This window comes from Electrona antarctica (genome assembly GCF_951216825.1).
Source record: "Electrona antarctica genome assembly, chromosome: 4".
Classification (NCBI taxonomy): Eukaryota; Metazoa; Chordata; class Actinopteri; order Myctophiformes; family Myctophidae; genus Electrona; species Electrona antarctica.
Genome location: NC_136809.1, coordinates 23,894,159 through 23,917,498, shown reverse-complemented (window position 1 = coordinate 23,917,498; position 23,340 = coordinate 23,894,159). Strand labels below are relative to the sequence as shown.

At 41.9% G+C, this 23,340-nt stretch overlaps 3 protein-coding genes across 3 annotated transcripts in view; 2 read left to right on the top strand and 1 right to left on the bottom strand.

Moving 5' to 3' along the window:
• Positions 1 to 23,340, bottom strand: part of LOC306922477 (von Willebrand factor A domain-containing protein 7-like) — a 45,896-nt gene that overhangs the window by 14,902 nt on the left and 7,654 nt on the right. Inside the window, exons 2-6 of the mRNA XM_079500118.1 lie at positions 8,599 to 8,822; positions 7,923 to 8,133; positions 6,853 to 6,938; positions 6,664 to 6,757; positions 5,066 to 5,194 (exon numbers count right to left, since the gene is read on the bottom strand). Coding sequence (XP_079356244.1) covers positions 5,066 to 5,194; positions 6,664 to 6,757; positions 6,853 to 6,938; positions 7,923 to 8,133; positions 8,599 to 8,822 — 744 coding nt within the window. The remainder of the gene's footprint in view (positions 1 to 5,065; positions 5,195 to 6,663; positions 6,758 to 6,852; positions 6,939 to 7,922; positions 8,134 to 8,598; positions 8,823 to 23,340) is intronic.
• On the top strand, positions 275 to 1,036 carry LOC306922092 (cilia- and flagella-associated protein 20-like; the record flags this gene model as incomplete). The annotated part of the gene is made up of 1 exon (XM_079499485.1): positions 275 to 1,036. The coding sequence occupies one exon, from the start codon at positions 275 to 277 to the stop codon at positions 1,034 to 1,036; it is 762 nt and encodes a 253-aa protein (XP_079355611.1).
• Positions 19,909 to 22,070, top strand: LOC306922091 (ecto-ADP-ribosyltransferase 4-like; the record flags this gene model as incomplete). The annotated part of the gene is made up of 3 exons (XM_079499484.1): positions 19,909 to 20,033; positions 20,564 to 20,710; positions 21,159 to 22,070. Exons 1-3 carry the CDS (start codon positions 20,010 to 20,012, stop codon positions 22,068 to 22,070), a joined length of 1,083 nt encoding a protein of 360 aa, XP_079355610.1. The 5' UTR covers positions 19,909 to 20,009.

The following is a 23,340-nucleotide window of genomic DNA, read 5'->3' as shown; positions in this document are numbered from 1 at the left end:
ACTATGTGCGAAATAAAATGAAATGAAATGAAATGAAGTCTAACAACACCATAGGCTGACCAGGAGCTGAGGTCTGACATCACGTGTACGTCTTCTACAAACATTGCAGTATGATACTTTTTCTTAAGCCTGCCTGGGAGTCCATATTTGGGAAAGAGTTTCTGCTACATTTGTGTTACATCACGCACATGCCTATATAATATCAGCCGGCCGACCCCAACAAATGTGTTCATGCCTGAGGTGCTGAACACATAGAAGAAAGAAGAAGAAGAAAATGTTTAGACCCACATTTCAAAATGGGTTATTGTCCATCTTATATAGTGTTGGCAGCAATCCTCTTCAGTTTTGGGCTAAAAAGACCAATTATGGCCACATCAAAAGAATCGTAGACGATGACATCCATTCACTCGTCGTTGAGGTAGAGGGGACCAATGTCAGTACCACATATATTACATGTCCTGCAGACCCCACAAAGACACTGGGCGTCAAACTTCCCTTTCTGATCTTAGTCGTCAAGAACCTCAATAAGTATTTCAGCTTTGAAATCCAGATAATGGACCATAAAAATACACGTCGCCGGATTCGGGCGAGCAACTACCAGACCAAGATGCGGGTGCAGCCCTTCCTCTGTACCATGCCCATGGAGCTGGACGATGGCTGGAATCAGATTCAGTTCAGTCTGATAGACTTCTGCCAGGCGACCTACAGTACCAACTACGTTGAAACGCTAAGTGTACAGATCCATGCTAACTGTCGCGTGAGGAGGGTGTATTTCTCAGACAAGCTGTACACAGAAGCTGAGCTTCCAGATGAGTTTAAACTATATCTCCCCGTTCACAAAAAGCCAATTTGCAAAAGCAAATCTGAGGCAAAGAAGCCAGGCACAGATATAGGGTTAGGGTTAACCCTAAACATACCCCAGGACTCAGAGGCAGAGGACTCTGAGGCAGCGTCTGATCCCCAGGATCAGCCAGAAGGTGAGAGTGAGACATCCAGTGTCGCTAGCGCACCCGAGGAAGGTGAACCTGAGGAATAAGCTCAAGCCTCATGACCCAAAAGCAGCAGATGAAGAAGATCAGATGAGCCATCCAGTATGATCAGAGAACCTTAGATGAAGAAACTGAAGCCTCATGACCCAAGGGATCAAAAGTCAAGGGGGCAGAGAATAGATGGTCTCCAAGAGCTGCAGCAGCAGCCACAGGCAGACCTGAGGAATTGAAGATTGCACATCTAAATGGAGATTTAGATTAGTTTAGCCCACATTCTGGTCATTAAATGTCCTGGGGAACAGGCAAACGGGTAAATCTAGTCCTTACCAATGATGAACCATAGAAAACAGTGGCTGAAGAACAGGTTACTACTACTTATTTTCATTTGTATTGTTATTTCTAGTGCTATTTTTATTATTTTATATTGTATTAGTGGGCTCAATCTATTGTTATGTTCACTATTTATTATTTATTTTTCTCCTCAACTTTAGCACAATCTAGCTCTGTCATCTATAGAAAATGTCCATCACCTTAAGGAAAAGAGACGTTTAGATTTTTTTTGAAAACACATATTTTGTGACATTACAATTTCTATACCTTTTATTTTAGGCTATAATTTCTGGGTTATATTCGTTCGCCGCAACAACACACCAAGTTACGACAGCTAAGGAATTAAATGGACGAATACGTTTTTACATGGAGCATCCTGTTTCAAGCTCACACTGTTTCTCCAGGAACAGTACCTGTCTAGTATATAATATTTTATTAGTGGGTTGGTTCCATTTCTTGCATGGGAGAGACCCAGATATGTTATTGACACTATTTATTGTGACTTTATTTTACATATTTGTATCCTCAGTTTTGGGGTTTTGAGTTTTTGCCATACTTTCACCTAGTCGTTTTGTTCAGAATTCAAAACGCTCATCTCCTTAGGGAATAGCCGGGTATTTTTTTAAATCTTTATTTTTATTTTAGGCTGTGATCTGGGTCATATTTGCCACAATATGTCCACCACATTGTTATCCAGGAACAGAGTACTCATCTAGTTTATTTATTCATTTTTGTATCCTCGAAACCTTAACACACTCAACCCTACTTTAACGAAGAAGCTTCTTTCAGACTTCCAAATCTGCTTCATCTCCTTTGAGAATAGGTGGTAACTTTTTTTTTATTTGGATTTTGTAATACCTTTAAAAAGTATATTTAACTTTTAAAATATGTATGTAGGGCTATAATGTTGGCCACGTTGTCTGCTGCAAAAATGCACCAACTTGGAAGAGTTCATGGATTTTTACATCCTTTTTTTAACATGGAGCATCCTGTGTCACACGTCAATAGATTGAGCCCACTCTGTTTCTCAATTTGTTTCTCAGTAACTATTCTTTATAGTGGGCTTGGGAGAGAGGAAAGATGAGATACATTTACTCACTTCACTTTTTGAATAAATTGTACTTGCAGTATTAATGCAACATACTTTTAACTTTTCTTCAAGGTAGGCTATATTTCTGGACAAGAAATGCTTTTGTTTTTACACGTTTTCTACGAATGAGATGATTTGATTGGCTGGGCACGGAATGTGATGATGTATGATGATAAGAGCGCCCCTCACTTCACACGAGTGTGACTTTTATTAAATGCGCATTCTGTTTCATTCCCTTGCTGTGTTCACACTACAGCTACAAAGATATATCGGCCCTATCTTGAGCGCCCCTACCCTTTATCCCTACACTTCTTCTTCTTGAGCGCCCCTACCCTTTATCCCTACACTTCTTCTTGAGCGCCCCTACCCTTTATCCCTACACTTCTTCTTCTTGAGCGCCCCTACCCTTTATCCCTACACTTCTTCTTCTTGAGCGCCCCTACCCTTTATCCCTACACTTCTTCTTCTTGAGCGCCCCTACCCTTTACCCCTACACTTCTTTATCTTGAGCGCCCCTACCCTTTACCCCTACACTTCTTTATCTTGAGCGCCCCTACCCTTTATCCCTAAGATATATTGGCCCTATCTTGAGCGCCCCTACCCTTTATCCCTACCCTTTATCCCTACACTTCTTATTGGCCCTATCTTGAGCGCCCCTACCCTTTATCCCTACACTTCTTCTTCCAGAGCGCCCCTACCCTTTATCCCTACACTTCTTCTTCTTGAGCGCCCCTACCCTTTATCCCTACACTTCTTCTTCTTGAGCGCCCCTACCCTTTATCCCTACACTTCTTCTTCTTGAGCGCCCCTACCCTTTTTTCCTACACTTCTTCCTCTTGAGCGCCCCTACCCTTTATCCCTACACTTCTTCTTGAGCGCCCCTACCCTTTATCCCTACACTTCTTTATCTTGAGCGCCCCTACCCTTTATCCCTACACTTCTTTATCTTGAGCGCCCCTACCCTTTATCCCTAAGATATATTGGCCCTATCTTGAGCGCCCCTACCCTTTATCCCTACACTTCTTCTTCTTGAGCGCCCCTACCCTTTATCCCTATATATCGGCCCTATCTTGAGCACCCCTACCCTTTATCCCTACACTTCTTTATCTTGAGCGCCCCTACCCTTTATCCCTACACTTCTTCTTGAGCGCTCCTACCCTTTATCCCTATATATCGGCCCTATCTTGAGCGCCCCTACCCTTTACCCCTATATATCGGCCCTATCTTGAGCGCCCCTACCCTTTATCCCTACACTTCTTTATCTTGAGCGCCCCTACCCTTTATCCCTACACTTCTTCTTCTTGAGCGCCCCTACCCTTTATCCCTACACTTCTTCTTGAGCGCCCCTACCCTTTATCCCTACACTTCTTCTTCTTGAGCGCCCCTACCCTTTATCCCTACACTTCTTTATCTTGAGCGCCCCTACCCTTTATCCCTACACTTCTTCTTCTTGAGCGCCCCTACCCTTTATCCCTACACTTCTTTATCTTGAGCGCCCCTACCCTTTATCCCTACACTTCTTCTTCTTGAGCGCCCCTACCCTTTATCCCTACACTTCTTTATCTTGAGCGCCCCTACCCTTTATCCCTACACTTCTTTATCTTGAGCGCCCCTACCCTTTATCCCTAAGATATATTGGCCCTATCTTGAGCGCCCCTACCCTTTATCCCTACACTTCTTCTTCTTGAGCGCCCCTACCCCTTTTCCCTATATATCGGCCCTATCTTGAGCACCCCTACCCTTTATCCCTACACTTTTTACTATCTTGAAAAACATTTTAAAATAGTTCAACTAGCCGACACTACATCGACACGTTGTGAGCTTGTAGATCGGTCTATATTCTATTCTTCATTTCTGAGGGGTTCTAGCCCCTCCTACATCCAGCTTTTTAATGTCTTAAACAAACATTAAATTCCCATTGACAATGAATGGAGAATTTTACGTCATAGTGTCTGAGCAAATAGGCATGACTATATCTTGTGCCACCCCTTACCCCTTATGTTACGTAGACAGCACTAGAATTGCATTTTATGTAGTCATACTGTAGCACTTTATAGTATATATGTATAGTATAGTATAGTTTGTATAGTTTAGATGTATAGTTTCATTATATAGATACTCCACTGTTACGTTCTTAGCCTACGCATGTTTCATGATAACTGATGATGTATGCCATGCTTTTTAGTTCTTGCTTAATGTAAATCGCTCTGGATTAAGAGCGTCTGCTAAATGCCTAATTTGGAAATTGTAAATTGTATCGTTAAACTTATTTGCCATTCTTTATCATTTTGAAAAACATTTTAAAATAGTTCAAATGGCCGATCTACAAGATCACAACGTGTCGATGTAGATCGGCTAGTTGAACTATTTTAAAATGTTTTCAAAATAGTAAAAAATGGCAAATAAGACAATAAGACATATAATAAATTCTCTGGACCGTACTGCAATGTCCATCATGCCCTGACCTGTATTCATGGCCCACAGCGGGTCCCTAGTGAATCAGCGGCCCCAAAAAATAAATAAAAATACATTCTGCCTTTTCCTTTCTATGGGGTTGATTGGTGTGCGCGTGCGTGCGTGCGTGCGTGCGTGCGTGCGTGCGTGCGTGCGTGCGTGCGTGCGTGCGTGCGTGCGTGCGTGCGTGCGTGCATGATACCTGCTGGTTTTGTTGAGGAAAATAAATTGAAGTATCCTGATGTGAGAAGTCCTTGCTGCAGTACGTCAGGCAAAATGTTGTCCTTGCAACTCTCTCCTGTACAGTTCCTACAGGTTGGTGTGCTTTGGCCTACAAAACATCAGCATTGATTTTAGATGGAATAAGGTCATCTGGTTACAAGTATCATTGCACATTATTTGATTGTCAGATGAGATTACTCAGAAACAAAAAGGACATTCTGCTACTTCTTGGGGAAAATAATGCAACCTTTCCATGACTATGATTATATGTTTCTCTAGCTATCTGTCTTTAAGCAATAATATTGTCTTTTACTTTATTGTCTGCTTTTGCTTTTAACTGTGTTTTGTGTCAACTGTTTTTAACTTGCTGTACGGCGACCTTGAGTGCCCTGAAAGGGAAATAAAATGTATTATTATTATTATTATTATTGCTGAGGACATACAATATCTGATTACTGAATGGATGAAAACTAGTTGTTTGTGCAACTGATCACAAAATCAATATGGTCATCACAGATTTGTGGAACATGTTTGTGTGGGTGTGCAAGTGTGTATGTTGCATTGTTCGATCAAGTTGTTCACAAGACTAAAAAACAAACAAAGAGAATGCAGGTGCACCAGTATGTGATTACAGATGTAGCAGGTGGGATAAGATTAAGAAGGTGTGGTGAGAGAGAGACTACGTGTACAGTAAGCGCGCGCGCGCGTGCGTGCGTGCGTGCGTGCGTGCGTGCGTGCGTGCGTGCGTGCGTGCGTGCGAGATAGAGATAGAGGCACATATTGTGAGTCAGTGCAAGGTGTGTTTATTTATTTTGATAGCAGGGGCATGACAGTGATGTATTATTTATGATGAGTCCAGTGACACTTCTCATGAGTTGAGATAAGATCTACTGCAGCTGATTGACTGGGGTGGGGGGCGGGCGTGGTATGTTGTGTCTGCAGCTGATTGACTTGTACACAAAGGCCTCAAGACAATACTGCAAATACTTTAGCGATAAGAAGTGGCTGTGGGCGTGTTTCTGTCAGCTAGTTGTCAGCTAGTTTCTTTGTCCCTCTCTCTCAAAAGAAGGGAGGACCCTTCCCTCTCCACCCACACCACTTTCCTTCACTGCAGTCTACACAGAGTAGCCTCCCTGTCAAACCTTTAGGTTTCAATTGTAAGTGGATTAGATACAACTTTTTTGTTACCCTGATGGAGAATTTGATGGGGAGAATTTAGCCTAAACATCCCAAAATATGGTCATCTCAGGAGGTTATTCTCTCATATTGCTACATAACCTATTTCCCTCATGGGACACACATCCACATTCACACTCTTGCAAGCGTGTGCGCAAGTTAGAGACCTGCGGATGGCGGATTTAGCCGCAGTTGCCGTGGATAACCGCAGTTTAGGGTGGATTTGGGTCATTCAAATATATTATAAATTAATATTGGATAAACAGCGGGTGAAATAATGTGGGAAATAAATTGATGGCATCTATCTATAGGCTTATTATAGCTTTTAAAACGCACAAAATATCAGCAAAATGTTGCAATCCGCGGGTGGTTGCGTATTTATAAATTGGAATAATGAATTACCTGCCAAGTTCTCCAGAGGTTGGTCAGGCCTGACCAGAGTGCTGTAGGGAGCACTGTTGCCTAGCTCCACCCAGTTACTGTGGCTGTAGAAGTCCTAAAGATAGATACATGGCACAAATATCTGTCATCTTGGTGTGGACTGGGTTTTAAACATCTACATCTATTCATCTCTATGACTATTTGCCTCACCTGCAGGGTGTGACATATTAGTCCCAGGGTCAGTCTCCCTGCGAGGAAGTTCTCCTGTTTCACGCTGGCTTTAATAGCTGACACACCTATAGGACCACAGAATTTGAGAAACGTTGTTGGAATTGTTCATTTCACCTTCACTGATAATGTTAAGTGTCTGTCTCTAGAACCTGAATGGCAAATATTCTCCACACACCCTCATATACTTGGCTTTGGATGCATTGATAAAATGGCTTCAAAGTTCACATTTGAGCATTATTCTTCAGACTACAGTGATGTCATGAGTGCTTTATCAATCATTCGCAGTGAAACCATAGAAAATGGCAAATCATTCAAATCTTGAAATATGTTGGATGTGCTCGTATTGATTACTAATGGCCATTCTACAAGCTCACAACACGTAGATCTAATATTTTCACTATTATTAATAAAATAAAATAAAATCTGGAAAATCTTTGAATTTTGGGAACAAAATCTCAAATTTAATACAGCAATGCAGAAGTTGAGTAATATTTTAACAGGACTGGAGTGATAAATATAATTCTATAATGTGCTTCTATTTTAATCATTTTTATGATTAAATGTAAGTGTTTATCTTGTCATTACTGTAAAGATATAGCCAATTATCTTATTTGAGTTTCCAATAGTGTAGCTAGCCTCTGAGACCACAGGCGTTTGTTACCAATAGTATAATCTTAAGTATGTGTCAGCATGACCTTAAACCGAAACTGTGTTTATCAACTTGAGATGAGATCATATTATTGCAACATCGTGCTGCCAGTTACAGAAAGATACGCTCGGAACACAGGTCTCTTTTCTCTATAATGATGTACCAAGCTCTCTCTCCCTCCCTTGAGGGGAGTGACTTACTGACTGTATATGTAAACTGTTGCTTTTCTGTCTATTCTTCAGAATTCTAATGAATAAACTTCGTATCTCTCCCCTCATAATGTATCTTTACTCTTCATGATCTAACTCAGAGATTCAGAGATTAAATTCAAAGGTTCATTTCCCTAGTATTCTATACTTTGTCCATCACTGCTGATTGAGTTGCTACAGGAAATCTGTACCATCTTTGATGATGTCCCTTCCTGCCTGGAAGGACTCGTCGTCAAAGTGGTGCTGCGTGCTCAGTGCTAGCAACACGTCTACGGCGGCGTTGCTGAGGTAGATTTTAGCGATGGAGGTCTGGAACATGACGGTGGAGAGGAGTGCGCCGACGGTTCTCCCATCAGAGGAACATGCCTGCTGCACGCTAAACGCTGTCAGGCTGTCATCAATCTACAGACAAGAGACAAAGCAATGAGAAAATGCTGTAGTATTTGTATGCATGAGGGGGGAGGGTCTTTTTTATAATCAACTAAATTGGTTGTAAATAACCAACACAAAAATAGCATAAATAGCCAATCTCCAAGCTCACAACACATCACAGAGCGTTGTGAGCATGTAGTTCTGCTATTTTCTCTTTTTCTTTAATAATCGTTCATTAACATAATGGTTTGTGATATTGATTTGAAGTCATATCTTCAGCCCTATATGGAGAGTATGCGTGTGACATCATCATCATCCCCGGAAGTTAAGCAAGAATAACTGAGAAAAATTACATTCTGGCCTTGCCCATACATCCAACAGAAAGGTCATATGTGATTGCATTAAACAACGTTAAACTCACTTTGCCACTCACTTTATGTATGCGCATACCCTCTATTCAGGCATACAGTATAGCTAATAGTCAATGTATCTCACCGTCAGGCTGAAGCCTCTGCCCTCATCGGCTGCGAGGGTTTGACAGACTTCTGCTGTCTTTCTGAGGATGGCTCTCTGTGTGATGTCACGATGAGTGGAGGTGGTATTGCCATCAAATGCAAACAGGGGTTGGAAGCTGTGGAGGAAGCTCGGCAGGCAAAGCAACAGCGCCACCAGGAGGACAGAAGACCGTCTGGCAGCCATGTCGAAGAATGAGGAGGGTGCTGTGTCGAAATGGAGCAATGGTTAAATAAATGAATCAATAACTGTGAGAGGGAGGATGACTGAGTTAAGCAGTCACACCTGGCCTGAGTCAAACTAGAACTGGACTCAGAGCTGGGTGTGGCTGCGCACCTGTTGTGCATGGACTTGATCAAGGCACAACAGGATAAATCAGGCATCTCCACAAACACTCAGGAGAGAGCGTCTGTCCGGACAGTGGAGAGCTATCTCCTTTCCTGTGTAAACTAACATTGTGATACTTTCAAATTGTTATTCCCTTGACTTGGAGGAATAAAGCTACAAACGTAAGAAAGCTGCCCTGTGTCAGAGTCTGGTGTTAAGATTTTTTTTTTGCTTGGTATGGGGGGGGGGGGGGGGAGTAGGTTTCGGCTGGCCTCAGTTTAACGAGGGGGGTATGTGAGAGGGAGGATGACTGATTTAAGCAGTCACACCTGGCCTGAGTCAAACTAGAACTGGACTCAGAGCTGGGTGTGGCTGCGCACCTGTTGTGCATGGACTTGATCAAGGCACAACAGGATAAACTAGAAAAAGTGCCCTTCTGGGCACAGGTCTCCACCAGGAGGATAGGACTGTGTGAGATGTTTGGCAAAATGTGTAGTAGTAATATAAACATGTTTGCCTTGTATGGCAATTGGATGATTTGAGGCATTTTGTTCCAATCAACCTGTTTTGCAAAAATCAACCTGTTGGTGGCGCTATAACAGGCCAATGTGAAAAGGGTGGGATATATTCCTCAGCCTAGTAAGAAAATGTGTGAAAGATTTCACGTAAATTGCATGCTGTGTTCATGATTTGAGGCTTTTGTTCAAAACGGGGCAATCTTGCAAACTGTGAAAGGCAATTATAGCCAATTAGGGTGGAATATGAAATATCGGACTTGAGCACATGACCATAGAGATACTGTGTAACGATTTGTGATATTTTTGGACAGAATCTGGAGGAGTAATATCCAAAAATGTGTTTTACAAAAGTCGGCCTCCTGGTGGCGCTATAAAAGGCAGATGCGGAAAATGCAGGTCAAAGGTTTGTCCTTGGCCTCTAGGGAGTGTGCATGCAACGTTTCACGCAGATCGGTGCAGTTTTAGGTAACAAATGTGAAAAGCTGCCTCATGGTGGCGCTATAACAGGCCGTTCTGGAAAATGCGGGGCAGAGGTTCATCGTTGGCATCTAGGGAGTGTGTGTGCAAAGTTTGGCATCGACCGGGTTAACGGTGCCGGAGATTAGCTGGTAACGGACGGACGGAAGGACACACGGACACACACACGGACGGAGTGCAAAACATACTCTCTCCCCATGCCTTCGGCCTGGTGGAGACAATCAGTCATCTCCACAAACACTGAGGGGAGAGCCTCTGTCCGGACGGTGGAGAGCCATCTGCTTTCCTGTGTAAAGTGTCATATGTTGTGTTATTCCTTGCACATGGAGGAATAAAAAGGTCAACTTAAGGAAGCTGCCCTGTCTTGTGTCCTTCCTTGCCCTGGGTGGTGACTAGTCGGTCACAATAACATTCCATATTTCTTCCTCCTCCCCCCCCCCCCCTCCCCTCTCTGCGCTCTCGCGCTCTCTCTCTCTCTCTTATGCTGCGTTCACACAGGCAGATACAAAGATATCGTTTACCATTCATTTTCAATGAAAGCCAGCGAAGTGAAGCTACAAAGCAAATCTGACATAGCTGCTACAAAAGATATAAAGATAAAAAGCTGCAAATAAGTTGAACTGGCTTCAACTTCAGATACAAAGATGTGTTATGTTCTATGTTGTGAATCTTTTGCATCTTTGCATCTGCCTGTTAAACACAACATCACTGCTCTCTCTCTATCTCACTGCTCCCTCCCTCTCCCTCTCCCTCTCCCTCTCCCTCTCCTCTCTCTCTCTCTCTCTCTCTCTCTCTCTCTCTCTCTCTCTCTCTCTCGATGATCAAGTTCTGGTCTGTGATCAAACAGAAACTCTTGCCCAACAATGGCGATTTGCACTGAAATTCTATAGCCAGTCCACTGGTTATGGGTGTCTAATATGCCGATTTGCACTGACATTGGGCATGTCCAATCCATATAGCCTACAGGCATATCTGCGCAGACAAACAGGCAGCTTTACCTTTACTGTATACAGTAGATGGCATATGGCACGCAACAACTTGTACAAGCACATATTTGGAGATTTAGCTTGGAAAAAAATAAAAAATATTAAATAATAATATATATACTGGTATATAAAAAGCTTCAATCAATTTTAGATGGATACAAAGTTACAAACCCACTGCGGAGAAAAATGCATGAGAACTGTGCCGTGCAAAGTTCTGCCTGCTGATTGGATTTAGCCACTTCACACTATAATAGGCTACTTGAAGCTTCTGTAGGCTTCTATACTGACTGCACGCACGCACGCACGCACTATAAAAACATTATAAAAACAATAAGCTTCAAAATTATTGAATAGACTAAAGGAAATATAAAGACTTGGTTTACGTATGAGGCAGCTAAAAAGCCTGAAAAGTGGTGTAAAAGTGTATGATGGATTAAAAAGAGGCACCAGCACAGCAGATAAGTTGATAACTACAACTAATCATGGTTCACATGTTTTCCTGGAACAGACTGAAACAACCTCTACCAATGTTATTGCAAATGTGGGAGGAGAGTTAAGACTAGATGAGAGTACGTTGATATAGCAAGCCAACTAGGGAGTACTGATGGAAATTGGTGCCTCTAATTTCCCCAAACAATAGAGTTTTTAAGACTTGAATAGATCACTTAGAGGCTCTCAAACCACTTTCTTTACCCTAAACCGCCAAGTACGGAAAGTTACACACCATATGATTCAATTATTGTAAAATAATAAAAACGTATGTTGTACAACCCTGACAATCACCTTGACAACCAGACTGTAAAAGTTCTTTAACACTCTTGTCTTACCTTATACTTTCCTAGTAATCCAGTTCCTGAGAGAATGAGTTTCTATGAACCAATGTGTACTTTTCAATGTCAAATCTCTTACACTGAGTTATGTCACATGTGAGACAAAGAGAGAATGAGTATGCGTGTGCCCTCTTATACGTGGTTGGTTACACCTTTCTTGGGTGATAAGGGGACACTTCACCACTTAGGCATGATGATGACAAAGAATTCCGATCTCTTTTTCTCTCTCTCTCCCTCTCCTCCCCCCCCCCCTCTCTCTCTCTATCTCTATCTCTATCTCTATCTCTGTGTGTGTGTGTGTGTGTGTGTGTGTGTGTGTGTGTGTGTGTGTGTGTGTGTGTGTGTGTGTGTGTGTGCGCGCGCGCGCGCGCGCGCGCGCGCACGCACGCAGGTGTGTGCCTGTGTGGGTTGTGTGTGGGTGCACTATGCAAGTTTGAATTCTTCACGTGAATCTGCTTTGTTCTGTTTTTTTAGTGCACAAGGCCATTGCACAAGGCCAGAGACTTTCTTTTTTTCTTTGATTACTAAATGTTCTCATACTAAGCTCAACTTTTCAAAACTGATCACACTGTTGTCTGTACCATCATACAGCTTAGGGACGTCAATAGCTGAGTGGTTAGGCGCGTACCATATGGGCTCTGATGCCTGACAGCGAGTACTTCAGTTCGATTCCTGGCCCCCAGCGGACCGTGGCTGCATGTCACTCCCTGACTCTCTCAGTGGATCAAAGTTACATGACTATACTTAAATACTTACTTCCGTGACACGATCTGAGGTTTACGACACACGTGTAATTGCTTAATCCTGATCTATTGTTCACGACACAAGCAATGGTTTCCATACTTTCACTGTGAATTGTTTACAAATGTCAGCCAATACCCTGGGCCTGGCTAGCTCCGTTTGGAACCAGCCAATACCCTGGGCCTGGCTAGCTCCGTTTGGAACCAGCCAATACCCTGGGCCTGGCTAGCTCCGTTTGGAACCTCAATATCTATAGATGAGGTTCCGTGGCAGGATATCCCTGCAAAGGTCTAAATGGGGTCGAGCCGTCCACAAACAGTGGCGAAAACCCTTTTCGCAGTATCGTTTCAAAAAGTAAAGCTGTCAGAACCGAGATACAGTTGATAAACTTAACACAGGAATGCCAGGGGTACTACGGAATAGTTGCCAGGCGGCCGTTGTCACAGCAGTAGCATGAACAGGTTGTGGCTGCATGATGAGGACATTGTTCTTCTTGATACTCTTTTCTATAGAAGTTTTATTGAATCTGTTCTCATGTTTTGTATGGTTGCCTGGTACGGTAATCTGACCCTGGCAAACAAGAACAGGCTCAGCAGCCTCGTCAAAGTGGCCAGTAAGATTTCTGGGAGAACCCAAGCCCAACTCATAGAACTGTACAAGAGGCAGATGCTTAAGAGAGCCTCCTCCCTCCTGGAGGTATCGGATCACCCACTTCGGTCTGAGTTTGACCTGTTGCCCTCAGGTCGTCAGGCTGAGGGTGCTACACTACAAAGACTAATCGGTTCAAACTATCCTTTGTCCCGGCTGCTATTCAACTGCTGAACAGCAGATAGCACTTTATTCTTGCCTCTTTGCACATACTGCCCACTAATGCACTTTTTCTGACTTTGCTACTTTGAATGTCATGAATTCTCTGTCTCTAGTGCCCTGTCCTTAGATCTCAGTCTTGTATTGAATGTTGTTGTTGTGTGTATTTTTTACTATGATCTGGCTGCAAACCAATTTCCCGCAAGGGACAATAAAGCTAACCTTGAACCTTGAACCTTGAACCTTGATACGCTGAGCTTTGACAACGCACCACCTCTCATACAATTCCTGGACAGAGAGAAACTCATCTCCCATGATGCGTTGGGCATGCGTTCTCACCACCCACTGTATATGTTTCCCCGTTATCGGGTGGTGCAGTGACACACATACATATGCATACAGTACGTGAAAACTCACATCACACCCCCGAGTCTCTGCCCTCAGGTATCACATAGTTATCATGATTGTCACGTCCGGTTGTCTCTCCCAGGTCACTCCCACGCCTATCCTTCACATGACAATTCAGCCATGAAGAAACACTCGTGAGAAATTATGAGCCAGTGCTGGGGGTGGCAGTGGCTCAGGAGTTAGATCGGCTGCTTGGGAATCAGTTAAATACAGATGGGTGGAATGAGTACTCTGCATAAAAGGGACGCATACAGATGGGTGGAATGGGTACTCTGCATAAAAGGGACACAGACAGTCACAGATGGGTGGAACGGGTACTCTGACACGGGTACAATTGAGATTGGGTTCAGGCAACTTTTGGCAGATAATGTACAGTAGTAAGGACATATAAACATTCTAAACATTATATTTGTTATTGATGAAACACAGCAAAGGCAGATGTTGACTTCTGAAAATATGTGGCTTCCAAATAATAATCATAACTGGTGCGAGATGACCTATGTATAACCTTGCATGGTCACCTGGGGTTGCGTAACGCATGTTTAGTCAGAAAGAAAGAGACAGTGAAAGAAAGGATTAGCAAGAGAGGCTACAGTTCAGGTTCACTTCACCTTATGCTGCGTTCACACGGGCAGATACAAAGGTACGGCCTACCATTCATTTTCAATGGAAGCCGGTGACGATATTTGTTTGTCAATGTCACCTTGAACTATTAAATCATGGTGGGCTGTACTGAACCAATGAATTAACTGATGAACCTGTCTGTATTGTAAAATAGTGGTAACATGACAAAGTCAGATTTCAAAAATAAAGTTATTGTACAAAAGAATAAAGATAATTCAACCATCTGTGCTATCAAATATCAGTTAATGTTACTAAACAGGATGACAGCAGGCTTAACATAACGTCACTGATAATATACTGTACGTAACATACAATTATGATAACATTGCTGTTAAAGTTGCCATATTCAAGTGAACAATTAATTAAAAACACACCAAACGCCCAGGGTTATTTAATCCATTAAATCTGAGTGCCCAGCGATTTATAGCAGCGGAGCACATTTAGCGACGGACCAGGTGCTATCCCGGATGTAGCTGAAGTAGCTTGGTGTAGCCAAAACACTCCAGAGGCGATCGACAACAACGGGATGTATGATTAATTCTAACGCGACTATCGACGGGACCGCAATGGGCTGTCTAACACATAATCTTTGCTTAGAATTGGACGGATCAAGAGTTATTCATGTTTTAAGATTTTCAGTTAAAATGGGGAGGAACATTTTTGATGACTTCCCACTGGGAAATAACATCGAATGTTGTGCAACAGACGCTCCCAGCCTGTGGAGCCATGCGATCGGTTTTGATATCAATAAATCTCCGTCCTTTTATCAATCTCCGTTCTGAGCGCTGGGCGTTACTAATTGATTGAACGGAGAACTCCGTCCTTGCCGCTCGGGATGTTTAGGTCAGGCCTTTTCCATGGGAGCTAATAGTTCAAGGCAAATTGAACTCCACCAACATAATACAATGAGTCAGTGTTTGTCATCTTTAGTTAACTGCTTTAGCCAACACATTGGTAGGTTCCAAACAAAGGACCTAGTATTTCAGTAGTAACCAGAAACAATTTGGACAATAGCCAATGAAATCAAATATACTAATCATTCATCACTGGCGCATAGCCTCTCCAAACACAGTAATTCACAGCTTAGCTATTTAGTATTTTATTTAGTGACCTTAAAACGGTTGTTAATTATTTTTGATCAGAGCCTGTCACATTTTAAGTCCTACGAAAACCTCCCTGTCTATCTCCCTGTGAAGTCATCTTTTGTGTGGCAACATGAGCTCAGTGTCTCTTCATTCATATATTTAGCATCTGAGTGATGCTAAAATATTCCACCATCCAGTTCCACCGCATATTTTGAATACACAAAACCCACTCTCAAGTTGTGCACAGAGTAAAGACGAACTTGTGTATAGTGTTCAAGGAGAAAGAATTGCATTGTTTATGTGAGGGAGATACGTTGGCCTACTTGGCTGACATATTTATATTTACCTTTATCTTTACACTAACCACAGTGTTAATATGGTCTGTTGACTTTTGAGCAGTGACGCCTTCACAAAGGTATTTTGGAGTAGCGACAAAATTAATTATAAGCTCTCGCTGTGTGTGACAGTGTGTGCATGTGTGTGTGTGTGTGTGTGTGTGTGCTTGCGTGCGTGGTTTGTGTTTTAGGCCTACATTTATTAAAAAACACGATTGGGCATTAGGCATAAATTATTTATGTTTTAAGATTCATTTAACACATTTACACATAATTTATGTTCAACAAATGTTCAAGAGCAACATATGAGAAAATATTGCTTATTCAATGGAGAACAAAATACTTGCCATAAAAAGCCTGGCAATCAGCAATCAAACACAAATGATTTTGTGAAAAAAATAGGCTACTTGAATATTTAATTATATGATATAGGCCTACTACATTTAATAAACACCATTTGTTTGGCATTTTATTTTTTATTTTTTCTTCACAGAATCAAAGGTTTTATGGTCATGACTCATCAGGATCCTGGATGGCTTGATTCTATACTAGGCTTAAAATAATTTATATCAATATTCTTGTAAATATCTATGGGAAAAACGAAAATAAAATGCAAAATAAAAATAATTATGCAATTTTCATTTTTTCTTCACCTAATTACCAGAGTGGATATGCTGTTGTTGTTTATCAACTACTGTAGCATTTGGTGATCACAATCAACAGGAGGAATATGAGGTTGAAACAAGTGTAACAATAGAAATTTTTTGTTATATCGTGAACAAGGAGCTCCTTATTAGATAAGTCTTAGACTCTTTGCTTAGTGCACATTTTCCCCCCTTGTGGTTCCATTTCTCTCCCCTGACCTCACACAGGAGATTACAGGTTGTAATATAAATATATCCTCAGCAGAGGGCGCTCTTCAAGGAAGACTGGAGGACTGAAGTCAACAAAGTGTTCATCACATTTTCACATTTTGCCAAGTTAAATTATTTTTAAAATCAAATGAAACATTTCAAGCATTAATTGCCAGTAGGCCTATCGAAGTGGAGGACCTACAGTCTTTATATCCTATGCATTTAGTCAGATAGTGCATGCTCATTGGAGGGAGGGTCGCCTACCATTGTATCATGTTGAGTTTTTATTTTTATTTTGATCAGACAGTATGTAACTGCTATTAATATGAATTAACTGCATGCTTATTTGAATGTGTCATATGGAATTGGCAGGCTGGGGAAGGGGTACAAAAACACAAGGAAACAGAGACATAGGCAACTAATCCTCCTAACCCTATTGAAATAAGTTAAATAACCAAACTAATTCCTCATTGATTGAATACTTTATTAACACTGTGCAAATAGTACAGTGATGTGATTATACAATAGTAGTAGGTCAGTTCACATTTTCTTTTGAAACCATGTGAAAAGGTCATTATTCTATCACTGTGTCAAATTGGAGAATTCCCATTTCACAATCACCTTTTGAGTGTTTGCTCAGTAACTCCGTCTCCCTGTCTCTCCAGCTCATTGGTAAGGGACACAATGCATTCAGGCCAGGATACCAACTTGATCCAAGTTAGAGATAACTTATATTAATACTATCACAATATAGCTTTAACGTTTTTAACAAAAACACGTTTTGTATAAACAATATCATATCATATCACTTACAGCCAATTATTTTCACCCCTTTTTTCTCCTAATTTAGTTATTATTCCAATTAATGCTCCCCAAACATTTCTGTCTTGCCACTGTTTTGTGCCCCACTGCCAGTGAGGAGCCCTCACCAGAAGGATGTAGTGCTTCAGTCCTACTCCTCCTGTCCAACAGCCCCTGCTGACAGGCAACGCCCCAGCCTGTAGGAGTCTGCCACCTCCCTCGAACACAACCAATTGTGTTTGTATCGATAGACACTCGGCCAATCCAGATGCACCACAGTGGATTTAAACTCTGAGACTCTGCGGTGGACAGGCACTTTACGCCTGTGCAATCCAAGCTCCCTGGCCAGTACAACGTTAAGTTTGAAGACTAAAGTTGGCCAATACAACTTAACCACAAATTTACAGTTCCACGCCGATGGAACTGTAATAGACATCCATGTCTGAACTGTTGATGGCTGTATTTTTCTTGTGAACTTTCAACATTTTCACAAAGACAATGATTAGCAAGGAACTTGCGACAATGACACCGATGATGACAACAGTGACTAGAATAATTTTGGATACATTATATGGTACAGATATTTGATGCAATGTATCCCTATCTCTATCATAAACACAATCCATGTTACTTCTAAGTGTATAGAGCACTTTGCACTGCTGGTTATTTGTCTTAATGCTGGTGACTTTGAAGGCCTCGTAGGGAGGAATCAGCACTTGCCCTGTGTGATTTAAGGTGGAATAATATGTTATGTCAGCACTAAAGCATGTGTAGATGTCAAAACAGGAAGTGTTCCTTGACAAGTCCATGCTCCGCTCTGCAAAGTTTAATATGAAGGTGCCAAAGTGTACGTCCTTGTTGGAGACATTCTGATTCCAAATCGCATGTGTTCTGAGGTGTGTGTAACCGCAGGACACTTGATCATGTCTCAGGATCTGAATGGCCTTGCTCAGGTAAAAATAAAGGGAGTGGTGGTTAAATATTTCCTTGTCAACATCTATGTCTGCTGTTCTTGTGGCCATTTTGATATCTTGGCCTATGTGAGGATTTGTGGCGTTGGTGTACAAGTATATGGACGTAGAATGTTCTCTCTCCATGTGACTGTGTACGGGTTTCTTTGCTTTTCGTCCTGCAATACTCCATGCTTGACTCAAGTTTGTACCAGCTTCCCACCACTGCGTGACGGGTATTTGGACAACTTCAGAGTCGCAACCATCATGCATGCTGTCACCAGTACTGCTGAAGATGCCCTGCAGCAAGATATACATTGAAAGGGAAAATAAAAATGAAAAGATGAAATGATGTCAAGAAAGAGGAAAGTTCTAAATAGGCTATTTTCATTTTTTGTGATCTTATAAAATATAAACTATATTAAAAAGTACCTTTTCAGGACATCCGATGAAGATCAGAAATATGACGATGAATAATCCTGATCCCACCGAGAGAAGAAGTGAGGTGATCGTACAGATATGGAAGGATTCTAATTGACATGCTGCTTGCCTCTCCAAGCAGGGCATAGCACATCTGGAAAGGGTGAACAGGGTCCATGACAAACGTAAGAATGAACATCATCGATTTAAGTAAAATATCACATGAAATATATCACATAAAATACACACCAAACACTAACAACACATATCGACACATATCTGTTCATGTTTAGCCTATACCTGTAGGCCTACAGTATATAACTCAACGTTTTTAACCAGGATTTATCATACATACAATTCAACTTACAATGTTATCGGCATCATTGTGACTGCTATAACCGTTGTATTCCATGTGAAGAGAAAGTCCTCTACTGCTCAACTATACAACAGGAACATTTTGCGGAAAACGGAAAATCATTTGTCAATGTCTTCTTCTGTTTGTTTCTCTATTACTGCATGCTCCAGTTGACTAGATGGATGTATCTGTTGTTTAGTTTTGCTGGTGTGGTTTCCTGTCAAACAGGATGTACTGGTGTAACCACACATGTGCAGTGCCTTCTCCTGCATGCAAAGAGAAATGACACCATGACAGAGTCACAGAGCTAGTGAGGCTTTATTGCAGCATGTTTTACTTCCCCCACCTCTAGCCTTTACTGTCAACACACCACTCAAATGGATATGTGTAAATGTTTTGTCCAAAGCGCGCGCGCACACACACACACACACACACACACACACACACACACACACACACACACACACACACACACACACACACACACACACACACACACACACACACACACACACACACACACACACACACACACACACACACACACACACACACACACACACACACACACACACACACACACACACTTCATTTGGTCTGAAGTCTGAATTCATTCTTATCAAATAATATAGATTTTCTTAATGATACGTGCAAGAAAAGCTCTGCACTATACTGTAGCTGCTGTTCAGCGATCTCACAGCTTTAGTGTTAGTCAAAGGCACAGCACAGTACTCCTGCTCATACTGTGTTGCCGTACCAGTATATCCTGTTGCCCAAATCCTGGTTGGACTTGGGTTGGGACACACTTTGTCACTTGGGTAGAATGCTGTGCTTTCAACAGTTCATAGTTTAGAATCTCTAATACCACCATCCTAATGATTGCATTTGGCTGTCAAAAGGTAAGCCTAAAAACCTAAAGATCACATTCATTATGTTTGTGTTAATGGGAAAATTCGAGGGTATTTTGATTCATGTAAACAGCCTACGTATGTGTGTTTTTATAGTTCATGTCCATTAATAGTAGCTAAACTTGTGTGTGCATGCGCCTGTCCATGTGTGTGTGTGTGTGTGTGTGTGTGTGTGTGTGTGTGTGTGGTTCATGTGGGGAATAGAAAAACATTTATTTTGACATCCTCACAAGGCTAAATACAAGTCTAAATAAAACTGTGTGTGTGTGTGTGTGTGTGTGTGTGTGTGTGTGTGTGTGTGTGTGTGTGTGTGTGTGTGTGTGTGTGTGCGTGCGTGTTTGTGTGTTTCATGTTCAATTAGTTCACAACAGAAAATTCCAATGACTCATTGCAAATATTCCAGGAATGAAGAAATGCAAGGAACAAGTTTAAGATACTAAGAACCTGTGATAGTGGTTTGTTTCAATATTTACTTAATATTGTTAATGAGATAATAATAAAAAACAATTGCTCCCATTCAGACATGGAGCTGCACAAGAGACAAATGTACGAAGAGCAAGTCAATGGCAAACTGGGCAACGCTTGCGACTGTTGCCTTGCTGGTTACGACACTGGTATTATATCATGACCCATTTCTGATACTCTGGTGGCATGAGCAACCTGTTGAGGTGAGCTATGTTACACGCCCACACACATGCATTGCACTAAACATGTACACTACACGTGTGCTGAAAGTTCAATAGCCCTTAACAGACAGTCAGACATTATGTGGCTGACAGCAGGCGAAACAACCTTTTATGTCCAAAATGTTACTTTTCAGGAAATGGAAAAAGGAACTTGTGATCCAATGGAGAGCAAAGTTGTTATTATTTGACACAAGCTCTTAATACATGTAACCGCATTCAGCCTGGGGTCCCTCTATTGGGCACGTAATTATAAAAGAAACTGCGTTAATATTTATTAAATAGAGCATTCCTTTTATGAAAAACATAAAAATATTAAATATGGAGAATTAGAGATGTTTTTGATGAAATAATAATGTTGAAATAATAAACTGCATAATACATTACTTTTTCCACTTCACTGTGGCATTTTCTGTTCTGTTTCTAATTGCAGCAGAATGATTCTTTGCCTCTGGATATGGCCACTGACTCCATCGATGACATGTACAGTGGATGCCGATCAGAGGTGGCAGCTAAGATTCATGAGCTTGGTGTATTCGAGTGGCATGTCAATAAGAACTTCAGTAACGCTTGGGCTCTAGTTGAACAAAAAGCAAATAAACCTGCCCACAAGGATTTGGAAGATGACCACGCCACGGCGATATACATGCACACTGATGATGAACTCCAAGATCTCCAGGATGACTTCAACAAAGCCGTGAAAACAAAGAAGCACAAGTATGGGACGTATGGATTTAAGTACCACTATCTCTACTTCTACCTCTCTGATGCAATCCTAGTACTCAGGGCAAATCGAACACCGTGCATTACCAGCTATCACAGGAGTAACGCTTCCTTTAATCAGAATGTTCTGGACAAAAACATGCGTTTTGGTAGCTTCATCTTGACTTCTTCAAGCAGGGACTTGCTGGATTCTTTCGGTAGTGTTTCTTGCTTTGAGATCTATACTTGTTTCGGAGCTGACATAACACATTACTCAGCCATAGACCGAGAGGGGCAGGTGCTCATTCCTCCTTACGAGGTTTTCAATGTCGCTGCTATTCGTCACTCAGGCGACCACTTGTGTAGAGTGGTCTACACACTCCGGAGTACCAAAATGCCAAGGAGCACGTTAAATTGTAAATTTGGTGCAAGTGCCTTGAAAAATATCTCCAGAACTTTTTCCATGACCCAGGATGGCGTCAGTCTGGTGATCACATTGGCAGGCTTGGTGCTGCTGGCTTTAAGCTCTGCAGTGCTCATAAGACGGAGGCAGAAGAGATTTGTGGCTGTGGTGCTGGGACTCCTGGGAGCACTGCTGCTGCTGATGATTATTGTAGTCCTTTGGGAGCACTGCTGCTGCTGATGATTATTGTAGTCCTTTGGTCAATGAATGAATAATCTGCTCCATAGTATCAAGATTTCACTGGCACTGTGTGGAAGTCGATCCATTAAATTAATACAGATGGCAGTGAAACATTTCACAGGTCATTTTAGCTACTGTATAACTCCTCGCAGATCTTCTGGTTGGTCAATGATCCTGCGCTGAAGCTAATATTAGCAAGGGGTTCTCTTCATGATGACGTTGGGACAGGTCACAGGGGCAAGTCCAGTCTGTCTTTGCAACGGTGACCTCAGGTGTTTACTGTTGAAGAAAATCAGCCGCCTCACCTCAGTGGCACTCCAGTATAAACTTCTCAAATTTTCCTCTGACCCTACAGGTCTTAAAGGATTTGTTCTTGGACTGTGGGCAAATGCTGTTGGGGTTCACATGGTAAAAAGAAAGCAGGGGCTCGCAACTCACTTTAAGATGCTCCAAACTTTATTTAGCGACAGGCAGGCAGAAAATACGATGTATTAAACTTATAGTTATGCTTATACTTGACAAAGACTGTGAGGTCGAAACGTTGAATTTTCTGCCTGCCTGTCACTAAATAAAGTTTGGAGCATCTGAGCCCCTGCATTATTTTTTATTGTTTACTGTTTCTACAGTTTTGGCTCAGCACCAATGGAGGATGTGCATCACTTTTCTTACCCTGAAAGGTTCACATGGTACCAATACCCATCATAGGCAAACAATTGTAATTACCTCTGAAATAGAGAAAGTACTACTCATTTGATGTGTTCATTTTCCTGCCAGCTTTGAGTGCACTCTCTCTTTTCACAATTCAGCAAATCCTTTGGAAAGACAGTTGAATAGAAAAAACACTAAATCAATTATACGTCTATGAATAAAAGAACCCATTGGCTAGATGACAACTGGCCTGATTTCAAATATCATGTCCTTTGAAGTGTAGTTTGTACAGCCCTAAGCTATCACTGCATGGTCACATGTACTGTACATGTCAGTATTCGCTATCTCCAATTGTCTCACATCTTTTCTCTACTGTATATCATACACACAACACCACTATATATACACCATAATAGACCTATAAGGGTGGCAGTGGGGGCAGTGTCTTGAGTGTACTGGGTTTGATGAGGGCCCAGGTAGGGCCAGGTAGGTATTTTCGGGCCTGTTGAGAACTCTAGTTTTCGCCAGCTGCCGGACGCAGCTGCACTAATAACTTTGGGGCAGGTCCGTCTAGAGTTTGAATGGACAGGTATCAGTCAAAAGGGAGACATCGAAGAGGAAA